We start from the raw sequence: 13983 nt of genomic DNA, 5'->3' as shown, positions 1-13983 counted from the left end.
AAAAGGTGCATGCTATACTAGGTTGCTAAAGGCTTATATCTGCTTGCTTCAAATTAGAATCAAACCACAATAGCAGTTCTGGAAAACAAATCACCAATGACAAAATCACTAAGGGTGCACTCACTTTTATTCATGCACTCTTCTCCTGGCCATACTGGTAAGATGTCCCTTGTTGCTTCTTTTTTGCTAGTGCTTGAGATTCTGCAGTGTTCCATCCAGCTAGGTAGCAACACCCATTAACCACTTGCCCTCCGCCCTATAGCAGTTTTATTGCTATAGGGCAGACTCCCAGAGCAAAGTCACATATACAATGCCTTGAAAAAGTATTCATACCCCTTGATATTTTTCACATCTTGTCATGTTACAACCAAAAACGTATATGTGTTTTATTGGGATTTTATGTGATAGACCAACCCAAAGTGGACCATAATTGTGAAGTGGAAGGAAAGTGATAAATGGTTATCAAAATTTTTTACAAATAAATATCTTAAAAAGTGTGGCGTGCATTTGTATTCAGACCCTTTTACTCTGATTCCCATAACTAAAATCTAGTGGAACCAATTGCCTTCAGAAGTCACCTAGCATTAATCAGAGAAGCAGCCAAGAGACCCATAGTAAATCTGGAGGAGATGCAGAGATCCACATCTCAGGTAGGAGAATCTGTCCACAGGACAACTATTAGCCGTGCACTTCACAAATCTGGACTTTATGGAAGAGTGACAAGAAGAAAACCATTGTTGAAAGAAAGCCATAAGAAGATCTGTTTGCAGATTGCGAGAAGCCATGTGGAGGACACAGCAAACATGTGGAAGAAGGTCAGATGAGACCATAATTGAGCTTTTTGGCCTAAAAGCAAAACACTGTGTGGCAGAAAACGAACACTGCATATCACCCTGAACACACCATCCCCTCCGTGAAACATGGTGGTGGCAGCATCATGTTGTGGGAATGCTTTTCTTCAGCAGGGACAGGGAAGCTGGTCAGAGTTGATGGGAAGATGGATGGAGCCAAATACAGGGCAATCTTAGAAGAAAACCTTTTAGAGTCTGCAAAATACTTGAGACTGGGGCGGAGGTTCACCTTCCAGCAGGACAACAACCCTAAACATACAGCCAGAGCTACAATGGAATGTTTTAGATCAGGGGTAGGCAACCTGTGGCTCTCCAGCTGTTGCAGGACTACAAGTTCCATCATGCCTCTGCAAGTCATAGCTGTAACTGTCAGTTTTGTAATGCTGCAATGCCTCATGGGAAATGTAGTTCCACAAGAGCTAGAGAGCCGCAGGTTGCCTACCCCTGGTTTAGATCAAAGCATATTCATGTGTTAGAATGGTCCAGTCAAATTCCAGACTTAAATCCAATTGAGAATCTGTGGCAAGAGTTGAAAATTGCTGTTCACAGACGCTCTCCATCCAATCTGACAGAGATTGAGCTATTTTGCAAAGAAGAATGGGCAAAACTTTCACTTGCTAGATGTGCAAAGCTGGTAGAGACATCCCCAAAAAGACTTGCAGCTGTAATTGCAGCAAAAAGCGGTTCTATAAAGGGGCTGAATACAAATGCACGTCACACTTTTCACATATTTATTTGTAAAAAAAGGTGAAAACCATTTATCATTTTCCTGCCACTTTGTTGGTCTATCACACAAAACACCAATAAAATACATTACGTTTCTGGTTGTAACATGACAAAATGTGGAAAGTTTCAAGGGGTATGAATACTTAGTGAAGGCCCTGTATATACATGACCCACGCTCCCCCACAGTGTTCACGGGTAGGGGGTGACTGTGCCCCTGCTGGCCCTGTGGTACTGTGATTCAATACAGCATTGATCACTCACCAGATTCAGGCCAATGATGTTAGGCCTAGATCTGGACAATCACAACCCCCCCCCCCCCACACACACACACACACACACACACAAACACACACACACAACGGTGTACACAAGCGCCGGCACCGTGTCGGTATGATAACAGCGTTTGCAACATGCATGTGGGGTACTGCCTCAATTAGTCGAGATTAGTCAGATTCAAGTACTAGATCTCCTGTGTAAATCCAAAAGAGGCGACGCTTTAAAAGCCTTTACAGACTACCAATGGATATTAAAAATGTATATAGTATGTCGCCGTTGCACAGGGCGTGGGCTGTTTTAAAGCATGTCATGTTTGCTATCTATTTACTTGGCATATCATCTTTTATATTGTACCAAACAATTTGCCAATATGTTGTGTTTTTGTGCATAAAAATAAAGTTAATTTTTTTTTTAAACTGCATTTGAAAAGTCGCTGCACAAGTACAGTGGGTGCTATTCTGGCATTTCAGGGCTTCCGTAACTGTGATAGGTAGTGAGGAAGTTACGCACCTTCAAGCTTTCAAAGGGGCCATTGGATTTCGAGCTCCTGTATGTGGCTAGGCTGCCAAAAAGTCTCACACATATGATATCCCCATACTCGGTAGAAGTAGGAGAATGTATTTTGGGATGTAATTCCACATATATTGTCATGTGTGAGCAATATACCATTTAAATGACAACTTAAAAAATGTAAAAAAATAAATACATTTTTGGACATTTTCCAAAACTTGTGGAAAAAAAATAAATCTTCCATGGACTGAACATGTCTCAGTTTAGGGCAGGAGTCTCCAAACTTTGTAAACACAGGGCCAGTTTACCTTCATTGGTGTAAGTGGGAGGAAGAGTGCGCAGTTGTGTCAGTAGAAGAAATGGTGCCCCATCATTAGTGTCAGTAGGAGGAATAGTGTCCTATTGTTGGTGTCAGTGGGGGGGGGGGGGGGGAAATAGTGCCCCATCAATGGTGCCAGTAGGAGGAATAGTGCCCCATCATTGTTATCAATGGGAGAAATAGTGCCTCATTGTTGATGTTAGTAGCAGTAATTTTGCCCCATTGGTGGTGGGAGGAAAGGAATAGTGTCTTGTATCATTGGGAGGAAAACTGTACCAAGGGCCAGATAAAGGCAAGCAAAGGGCCACATCCGGCCCCCAGGCTGCAGTTTGGAGACCACTGGCTTAGGGTGTCTACTTTCTGAAAAGCGGTCATTTGGGGGTGTTTGTACTGCCTTGGCATTTTAGCACCTCAAGAAATGTGATAAGCAGTCAAAGTAAAAGCTGTGGAAATTCCAATATATATATACCATAGTTTGTAGACGCTATAACTTTCACACAAACCAATATACACTTATTGGAATTTTTTTTACCAAAGTCATGTAGCAAAAATACATTGTGGCCTAATTATATGGTGAAATTTGATTTTATTGGATGTTTTTTATTACACGCTAGAATATAACATTTTGTGGGGTTTTTTTTCAAAATTTTCAGCCTTTTTTTGTTATAGCGCAAAAAAATAAAAAACCCAGGAGGTGATCAAATACCACCAAAAGAAAGCTCTACTTGTGTTGAAAAAAAGGAGATACATTTTGTTTGAATACAGAATTGCATGACTGCCCAATTACCAGTTGAAAAAGCGCAGCGTTGAATAGCAAAAAAAGGCCTGGTCAGGAAAGGGGTAAATCCTCCGGAGGGCAAGTGGTTAAGTAACGTGGAGTTGTACTTTAGCCTCACCTCAACAGCATTATTGGTGTGATATCTGCCTTATTAACTCACAGTAGAACAAGGCTACATCAAAGCTTTTTTTAATGTCATATCCTATCCTAGACTATGCAGTTCTATATTTGAATAATTTACATGCAATCAAACAATTTAGCTGTAGCCACCACATGATTTTACATTGTGGCAACTCAAAATCTCCGTAAGTATTTGCAGTTTAAAAACATGCTACTGTAAAAGGTCAGCTTGAATACAAAAAAAAATATCAATTTAAAAGTACAAGCTAACATTACAGTACATAACACTTACAACAGAATTCCTCAGCTTCTCTGGAAGGGGGTCCTTCACTTCTGATAGAGGGTCCTCTGGGTTCTTATCCTCATTATTTGGAAAGATTTTTGATTGCACCAGTGAGCTAACCAAAAAAAGAAAAAAAAAAAGTTAACATAAAAGTAAACCTATCCTCAGGACTGCCATTGTTACTGAAAATGTCAGTTGCCTGTGTTATAACACTGGCCCATGTCCTCTGATGCTGTGAGACACCTACCCGAAACAGGTATGCAGATAAAAAAAAGGCAGAGGAAAAAGCCAAAAGTCCTTAACCTTATCTTTGTCCACTGACCCCAAAAGTAGGGATGCACCGATGTATCGGCTGAAAATAGTGTTATCAGCATTGTGCCGATAGGGAAAAAGTTACCAATAATGGTGGCGGAAAACGTGTTATTTTGCCATGCTTAGGGTGTTTTTTTGATGGGTCATGTGACTAAAAACGCATCAAAATGCTAAATATTTGCATTTATGATTGACCTTCAATGCATTTGAGGCCTTGTTCACAGCAGTGCAGTTTGTGTTTTGTCCGTTTTGCGGTGTGTTTTGCGTTTTTTACCCATTTTTTGAATGTTTTGATTTTTTTTGCCAATCTGTTGCTGGGCAGATTAAAATCGCATAATGTATCAAAAACGCAGCACGTGTGCCTTTTTTATGCATTTTGAATGCATTTCAGGCCTGGTTCACACAAATGCAATTTGCGTATTTTCAGCTTTGCAGTGCGTTTTGTGTTTTTGCACAAGCGTTTTTGGCGCTATTTTAAACCACGTTAAATGAACTGTAGTGCTTTTCTGCAAAAAGCCCTAAAAATGCATTGGTGTGAACCAGGACTCATTGGGGAGGTGCGTTTTTTTTCTCAACTCGCCAAATATGCACCAAAAAGAAAGCAGGATTTTTAACACTGCATGGAAAGCACGACGGACCAGTGACAAGGCATACATTAAATTTAAAGGGATGCATTTTTTTGTGCCTTTTTTTTTTTAAAAAAAAAGTGCTGCAAAAACTGCTCAGTGTGAAAGCAGCCTATTGGCCGAAAAGGTGCTGAAAACATATTCATATACATTTAGATCAAAGATATTAATTAGAAAGTCGATTATAGTTATATATAAAAAATATATTTTGTTAAAAACTGTCCATTTCCGTTTTGGTTATCAGTCAAATGCATCCTGCAATTTTGCTTTAAGAATTTTCATTTTGGTGCACTACTACCTAAGATAACAGCCAGAAAACAGGCACTTTCAGAAGGAGAGGTCAGAAATAGTCTCCATGCTTACTTTACATCAAACCTAGATGCAAGAGCACTGCCCCTCTCATACATTTCAAACAATGCCCAGCATGCAATACAGACTCCAGACTGTATCACATATTCAGTGAGAAAGCGGTGTGTTCATGGGGGTGGGAGCAGACTTGGTGAATCTCAACCAACTCAAAAACAGAAATGTATAACTACTTCTAGTATTCTGCATAGTGCAATACAGGCATTTATAACCAGTTTTTCTTTTTTTCATCTAACCAGATTGTATAACATGCTTAAGCCTTTAGATAATTCCTGTAAAGCCACTTGGATTCTAAGCCCAGGCTGTGAACAGGTCTAGCACCTCTAGCAAAATTGACTTTAAACCTCTTGCCCTCTTGTACAGAGCTTCATCTTTTGACCTTAAATGTCAAATGGCAGAGCCTCAACTGCTCAGCAAAACTCAGGCATTTGAAAATAAATGACAGAGGACAGCATCTAATTTAATCTTGGAGGGATGCTGCTGTCCTGAGTACAGCCATGGCATAAAATCAAACAAACTGCATAGGGATTGATTGGAGACTAATCTGTTCTGGTTCCTGTCACTTTATCCTACAGCTCTGGCTCTCTGAGCAGCTGCTGCAGGGGAGAAGAGAGGGCCAAGGACAGCTGGGCCATGGGAGCCTATGAGTGATGTCACAGCTCCTGGAATTCACAGGTGTCATTGAATGCTCCCTTACACACAGCTGCAAGACCACGTGACCATACCGGAGTGGACAGAAAATAAGTGCACAGATCTCTTTTTACAGGTTAGGGAAGATAGGCAGGAGGACAGGGGAGGGAACATTTTTAAATAGTTATACTTAGGGTTTCCTTTCATACTAAAATTCATCCAATAACTCACATGAGGACAGAGGGATCACTGCTTTGTCTGCTGAGATGGTAAGAAACGGCCACTAACACACCACAGAAAATAGAAAACAATACAGGAACATGCGGGGCATCCCAAGGATCCTGAACAGGAGAGAGAACAAAATAGTCAATTGGAGAATAAACATTTTAATGTGATTTTTATTTGAAATCTCATGTAAGATAAAAAAAATAAATTGTTACTAACATAATATGCTACACATACTAATGATGAGTGGTTTTACTTTGCTGGTCATGTGACCTTATAACATGTCAAGCAACAATGAAGTGTCAACAAGACTTTGTAAAGTCTATGCCCAGAGACAACATTGGGCATTGTTCAGTTTGTTTTCTACCCTGATCTAGAAGAAACCAAGCTTTTAATTTCAGTAAGATTAGCAATTATCATCATGTAATTCTGCAGGCACCCAAAGGTCTAAATCCCTGTAGAGCACCCCTGTGCCCCCAAAACCTCAAGCGCTCTACCAATCAGCCTCCTAATTCATGGGCTCTAAACTGTCTCTTCCCATTGTTTACAGCTTGCTATTGGATAGTAAAACCTTTAATCACAGTGATGGGCCAAGTATACAAGCACATGAGATGGTTGACGGAAGGCCAGATTCAGCAACCAAAAAACTTCAGATTCAGAATTTGCTCGCAAACTTACAGTGCAATCCCATATTTGAAGGTCTGGGGTGTTCTAAAGTGGATTGAAAAAGGTATTTGCTAACCCACTTGTTAAATTCATCATAGCAATGAAACGCCGATGGGGTTGAGCCTAACGGTGTGTGAAGTTTCAACTTACAGGGTAGAGGTTATCCACATACAGCATGGCCTGCTGTATCAGTGAAGTGAGAGTGCCTCTTTTGTGCTGGGGAAGCGGACATCTTATTTACATGATGGAACACGGTTGTTAATATCAAACATTACAGGGAGCAACCTAAGTGCAGATGAGCTGGTCAAAACCTGGTTTAATGCTTCTTGAATAGATAGACCTGTGGCCAGGTTGTTCCAAATCGATTTTGCCTTTAAGAGAGATTGGCAACAAAAGTTGTTGAGTGTGTGTTCAACAGGTGGTGGAGGAGTGCACTGCTGTGAACACTATTTTTTGTCTAACTAGAGGACTTTTGATAAAAACTACAGGGTGGATATCAGGTCTGTTTAAAGGATTATTTATTTGGACATTGGCTGGATTGATTGAAGGATATTATTTTGTGTGTATGCGTGTGTGTATATACACTATATTGCCAAAAGTATTGGGACGCCTGCCTTTACACGCCCATGAACTTTAATGGCATCCCAGTCTTAGTCCGTGGGGTTCAGTATTCAGTTGGCCCACCCTTAGCAGCTACAGGTGAAACTCGAAAAAATAGAATATCGTGCAAAAGTTCATTTATTTCAGTAATGCAACTTAAAAGGTGAAACTAATATATGAGATAGACTCATTACATGCAAAGCAAGATAGTTCAAGCCGTGATTTGTTAGAATTGTGATGATTATGGCTTACAGCTCATGAAAGCCCCAAATCCACAATCTCAGAAAATTAGAATATTGTGAAAAGGTGCAATATTCTCGGCTCAAAGTGTCCCACTCTAATCAGCTAATTAAGCCATAACACCTGCAAAGGGTTCCTGAGCCTTTAAATGGTCTCTCAGTCTGGTTCAGTAGGAATCACAATCATGGGAAAGACTGCTGGCCTGACAGTTGTGCAGAAAACCATCGACACCCTCCATAAGGAGGGAAAGCCTCAAAAGGTAATTGCAAAAGAAGTTGGATGTTCCCAAAGTGCTGTATCAAAGCACATTAATAGAAAGTTATGTGGAAGGGAAAAGTGTGGAAGATAAAGGTGCACAAGCAGCAAGGATGACCGCAGCCTGGAGAGGACTGTCAGGAAAAGGCCATTAAAAAGTGTTGGGGACTTTCACAAGGAGTGGACTGAGGCTGGAGTCAGTGCATCAAGAGCCACCACACACAGACGGATCCTGGACATGGGCTTCAAATGTCATATTCCTCTGGTCAAGCTGCTCCTGAACAAACAACGTCAGAAGCGTCCTACCTGGGCTTAAGTCCAGGGTCAACGCAGCCGTCTACCAGGAGATTTTGGAGCACTTCCTGCTTCCTTATGCAGACAAGCTTTATGGGGATGCCGACTTCATTTTCCAGCAGGACTTGGCACCTGCCCACACTGCCAAAATCACCAAAACCTGGTTCAGTGACCGTGGGATTACTGTGCTTGATTGGCCAGCAAACTCGCCTGACCTGAATAACAGCTTCAACTCTTCTGGGAAGGCTGTCCACAAGGTTTAGGAGTGTGTCTATGGGAATGTTTGACCATTCTTCCAGAAGGGCATGTGTGAGGTCAGGCGCTGATGTCGGTCGAGAAGGCCTGGCTCACAGTCACCACTGTAATTCATCCCAAAGGTGTTCTGTCGGGTTGAGGTCAGGCTTTGTGCAGGCCAGCCAAGTTGCTCCAAACCAGACTCGCTCATCCATGTCTTTATGGACCTTGCTTTGCTGGTGCGCAGTCATGTTGGAACAGGAAGGGGCCATCCCTAAACTGTTCACACAAAGTTGGGAGCATAAAATTGTCCAAAATGTCTTGGTATACTGACGCCTTAAGCGTTCCCTTCACTGGAACGAAGGGGCCAAGCTCAACCCCTGAGAAACAACCCCACACCATAATCCCCCCTCCACCAAACTTTACACTTGCCACAATGCAGTCAGGCAAGTACCGTTCTCCTGGCAACCGCCAAACACAGATATGTTCATTGGATTGCCAGACATAGAAGAGTGATTTGTCACTCCAGAGAACATATCTCCACTGCTCTAGAGTCCAGTGGTGGCATGCTTTACACCACTGCATCCGATGATTTGCAGTGCACTTGATGATGTAATGTTTGGATGCAGCTGCTCGGCCATGGAAACCCATTCCATGAAGCTCTCTATGCACTGTTGTGCTAATCTGAAGGCCACACAAAGCTTGGAGGTCTTTAGCCATTGACTCTGCAGACAGTTGGCGACTTCTGCGCACTGTGTGCTTCAGCATGCACTGACCCCACTCTGTCATTTTATGTGGCCAACCACTTCGTGGCTGAGTTGCTGTTGCTCCCAGTTGCTTCCACTTTGTTATAATACCACTAACAGTTGACCGTGGAATATTTAGTAGCAAGGACATTTCACGGATGGACTTCTTGCACAGGTGGTAACCTATCATGGTACCACCTTTGAATTCACTGAGCTCCTGAGAGCGACCCATTCTTTCAGAAATGTTTGTAGAAGCAGTCTGCATGCCAAAGTGCTTGATTTTATACACCTGTGGCCATGGAGGTGATTGGAACACCTGAACCTAATGATTCTGAGGGGTGTTCCAATACTTTAGGCAATATAATGTGTGTATACATACATAAACAATGTTTAGATTGGAAGCATTGTGTACGAGGATTTTTTTTTTTTTAAATTGTTGTAATATGTCATTTTCTAATAACACCAGCACTTTCTATAGCTCTTTATAGTACTGACGTGAAGCACTGCACTGAGAATTGTTATTGATTTTTTTATATTAATTTTTTGAGGGAGAATATTTCAGCAGCACACGAAGGGATAAGTACATTCAAAAGGAATAGTCAGCACTAGAGGAAAAAAAAAAAAAAAAAAAAGAATATTTATGCAGCTAGCAAGTAAGGCAAGGCAGTCTTTCATTCAAGTACTTACCAGGCCCGACTCTGCTTAGCTCCCAAAATCAGACAAGTGCAAGGAAGCTAGCAAGTAAGGTAAGTATACAAACCCCAAAATAAAATGTGAAAACAAAAGTGCAGTGCCTAAGTGATCAAGAATGAATATAACAATCTTGTGTGTAGTATTCATCTAACAGTCCAAATATATCGCCGTGTGTTGCTCCAAACCACCGCCTTTGCACACTCACCAGCTATTAAGCTGCATCAGTTTTTAGCATAGACCGGGCATCATGGTATGGGAATCCATCTGCATTGTAATCCTCCTCTTGCAAAAGGACCCACCAGCACCTCCGATATACAGTGAAGAAAATAAGTATTTGATCCGCTGCTGATTTTGAATATTTGCCCACTCACAAAGAAATGATCAGTCTACAAATCGAATGGTAGGTGTATTGTAACACTGAGACAGAATAGCAACAAAAAAATTCTAAAGAAATGCATGTCTAACAAATTATGCACTGATTTGCATGTTCATGAGGGAAATAAGTATTTGATCCCCTATCATTCAGCAGGATTTCTGGCTACCAGGTGTCTTTCATACAGGTAACAAGCTGAGATTAGAATCAGTCTCTTAAAGAGAGTGCTGCTAATCTCATTTTGTTACCTGTATAAAAGACACCTGTCTACAGGAGCAATCAAACAATCAGATTCCAAACTCTCCACCATGGCAAAGACCAAAGAGCTGTCCAAGGATGTCAGGGACAAGATTGTAGACCTACACAATGCTGGACTGGGCTACCAAACTATCGCCAAGCAGCTTGGTGAGAAGGTGACAACAGTTGGTGCAATCATTCGAAATTGAACAAACACAAAACTACTGTCAGTCTCCCTAGGTCTGGTGCACCATGCAAGATCTCACCTCGTGGAGTGTCAATGATCATGAGAACAGTGAGGAATCATCCCAGAAGTACACGTGAGGATCTTGTCAATGATCTCCAAGCAGCTGGGACCACAGTCACCAAGAAAACAATTGGTAACACACTACGCCGACAAGGACTGAAATCTTGCAGTCCCCGCAAGGTCCCTCTGCTCAAGAAAGCACATATCCAGGCTCATCTGAAGTTTGCTACTGAACATCTGAATGATGCAGAGGACGACTGGTTGAAAGTGTAGTGGTCAGATGAGACCAAAACTGAGCTCTTTGACAACAACTCAACTCGCCGTGTTTGGAGGAGGAGGAATGCTGCCCCCAAGAACACCATCCCAACTGTCAAACATGGCGGTGGAAACATTCTGCTTTGGGGGTGTTAAGGGGACAGGACAACTGCACCGCATCAAAAAGGGACGATGGACGGGGCAATGTACCGTCAAATCTTGGGTGAGAACCTTCTTCCCTCGGCCAGGGCATTGAAAATGGGTCGTGGATGGGTGTTCCAGCATGACAATGACCCAAAACACACAGCCAAGGCAACAAAGGAGTGGCTCAAGAAGAAGCACATTAAGGTCCTGGAGTGGCCTAGCCAGTCTCCAGACCTTAATCCGATTGAAAATCTGTGGAGGGAGCTGAAAGTCCGACTTGCCAAACGTCAGCCACCAAACCTTAATGACTTGGAGAGGATCTGCCAAGAGGAGTGGGCCAAAATCCCTCTTGAGATGTGTGCAAACCTGTTGGCCAACTACAGGAACCGTCTGACCTCTGTGGTTGCCAACAAGGGATTTGTCACCAAGTTCATGTTTTGTGAAGGGGATCAAATACTTATTTCCCTCATGAACATGCAAATCCGTGCATAATTTGTTAGACATGCATTTCTTGAGATTTTTTTGTTGCTATTCTCTCAGTGTTACAACACACCTACCATTCGATTTTTAGACTGTCATTTTTTTGTGAGTGGGCAAACATTCAAAATCAGCAGGGGATCAAATACTTATTTCCTTCACTAGATCAAGCCTAGGAGGAACGCTCATCACTCTGGAGCCACAGAAAAAAGGCATAGTGTAGTCATTTATTCATAAAATGAGCATGTATCCATCCACAAAAGTTTACAGGTATAGCAGAATGTAAATCTACCATGTGGGGACATTCACTTACTAAAATGGTCACCGGTCCCAAAAGTGAAAGCGATAGCTTGATGTCCGCATCTAGTTCCTTCAACTTCTGGGACCAGCTAGCCATCTTCGTAAGTGAATGTCTCCACATCGTAGATTTAAACTCTGCTATACCTGTAATCTTTGGTGTATGGATGTAATGGATGGATAGAAGTTGATTTCACGAATAAATTACTACACTATATACCTTTTTCTGTGGCTCTGGTGTGGGGAGTGTTCCGCCAAGGCTGGATATATTGCTGGTGCTGGCTGGCCCCCTGTGCAAGAAGAGGATTACAATAAGAATGGATTCTCATACTGCAATGCCCTGTCTGTGCTAAAAACACTGTTTGCTGCCTTTCTCATGCAGCTTAACAGCTGATAAGTGTGCAAAGGCAGTGTTTAGGAGCAACATATGGTGATATGTTTGGACTGTTGGATGAACACTACACAAGGACAACTGTTGAAGTTATTATTTACCCCTAAGAAGTGTTACACATTTGTGGGACCTTTCATGCACTTTTTAAAGTCTCATTTTTGTTGGTTATTTTTATCTTAAGTATACTATTTACACTTTGGTTTTCATTATAGGATTGTTATATTCATTCTTGATCAATTAGGCACCGCACGTTTGTTTTTACACTAAAGGATATATTTATATATTCACAGTCATTTTAATTAATTTTTTATCTTATTGTCACTAAGTGCAGAAGGGGATGCAGTATAATATATGCAAGAACTTACCTTAAGAGCACCATAACACAGTCCATAAAGTAAAGCTACCGCCACAACGCTACGAATAAAGCTGTAAAGTGCTGCGAGCAGGCTGGTGGTAGCTGAAAAATATAAAAATCAAGAGGTTATTTTATAGCAAAACAAGTAATGCACACTTACAGCAAATGGGATATTGTGTCATTTATAGGATTTACATTCTACCTCAACTAAAAAGGATAATGTCCGATGGGAGGAAAAGCGTCGGGGAGGAGTTTTCAGTGCTGACGTCACACTGCTGCGTGATACAGGGTCAGCGGCATGTTATGTAAGTTGGCTTTTTCTCTGTTTGCTTGTCATTTGATTTTATGCATTTATTTACCAATTATACAATAAATATTACACTATTGGAAGTACACTTTTTTTCTCCTGGTCAGCTTTATTTTTTACCAGTGTCCGGGCAGGAAAAAATAGCATATATTCAACAATATCAATGACAAGATACATGCGTTTATGCTTGATTATAAGAGCGTGTATGCTGCTGTAGTGGCATCCAGCATCTCTGGTGAGTTTAAATTTCACTGGGAGACGGTGGTGGCACATTTAATTGAAATTGCTTTTTCTACAATCAAGAGCACCTGTATATGTTGGCAGATGGACATTTTATTAACACTTTTGTCATTTGGTTTGAGGGACTTTTATTTTTGAACACAGTATATTATTATTACTATCATATTAGTTTCATATCTTTCTAGCACTGCACTTTTCACGCTCACATAAAAAGGATATATTTATGTGCGTTTTACCCAGGTCTCTAAATTTTGTAAAAGATAAGTTCACCTTTTGTAACATAGAGTATAAATGTGTGAGATAGCGAGCGCACCAATAAGAAGCTGCTGATGCACAAAAAGGAACCACAAAGCCTTTCTAGGAAAATGACATGAAAATAGGGTGTGCAGCGCTATACAAATAAAACACACTATCTAAAGTATGGCAAAATATGACAGAAATGGAAAAGTCCTATAAACTGAATGTTAAACAGTCCAAGGTGGTAAAATATCAGTCCAAAAGGTATACTCCAGTGATGGAGTATAAATAACTTCAATCCAAATGGGTATATTCCAGCATCCTAACATGAAGGTGTAGAAAAATTGCCCACTCACCGGAAGTGCAATTTAATGTGCACATAGAAATTCCATGAAGCCGGAGGTCCCATGAAGGAATAGCTTGATGATAAAGGTGCCCTCTGGTGGTAGATGGGGTGACGGCTGCCAGAGAAGTTGATCTGGACCAATATCCCAAATTGTCCTGCCTGGGTGGACTCCTAGAATGCTGGGCTGAGATGTGGAGGCTCAGTGCCAGGTGATAGAGATGAAAACGCTCATGGTGTAGTATTATAAAAAGTATTTAATGAGTATATATCATTATGATAAAACAGTAAAACGTACAGGGTTAGAGTACCAGTATAGGTATAGTGTAA

The 13983-nt window shown here is 41.3% G+C and overlaps 1 protein-coding gene across 7 annotated transcripts in view; it reads right to left on the bottom strand.

Annotated features, from left to right (window-relative positions):
• Window positions 1–13983, bottom strand: part of PCNX1 (pecanex 1) — a 236382-nt gene that overhangs the window by 74869 nt on the left and 147530 nt on the right. For all 7 annotated transcript variants that reach the window (XM_089686842.1, XM_089686844.1, XM_089686845.1 and 4 more), the window contains 3 exons: window positions 12537–12628; window positions 6029–6138; window positions 3873–3978 (listed from right to left, as the gene is read on the bottom strand). In XM_089686842.1, coding sequence (XP_089542968.1) covers window positions 3873–3978; window positions 6029–6138; window positions 12537–12628 — 308 coding nt within the window. The remainder of the gene's footprint in view (window positions 1–3872; window positions 3979–6028; window positions 6139–12536; window positions 12629–13983) is intronic.

The sequence above is a fragment of the Staurois parvus genome, unplaced genomic scaffold (assembly GCF_062004578.1).
Source record: "Staurois parvus isolate SC_StPar_1 unplaced genomic scaffold, SC_StPar_1.0 ptg000414l, whole genome shotgun sequence".
NCBI lineage: Eukaryota > Metazoa > Chordata > Amphibia > Anura > Ranidae > Staurois > Staurois parvus.
Note: the sequence above shows the minus strand (reverse complement) of the source record. Positions and strands in the feature narration are given on the sequence as shown.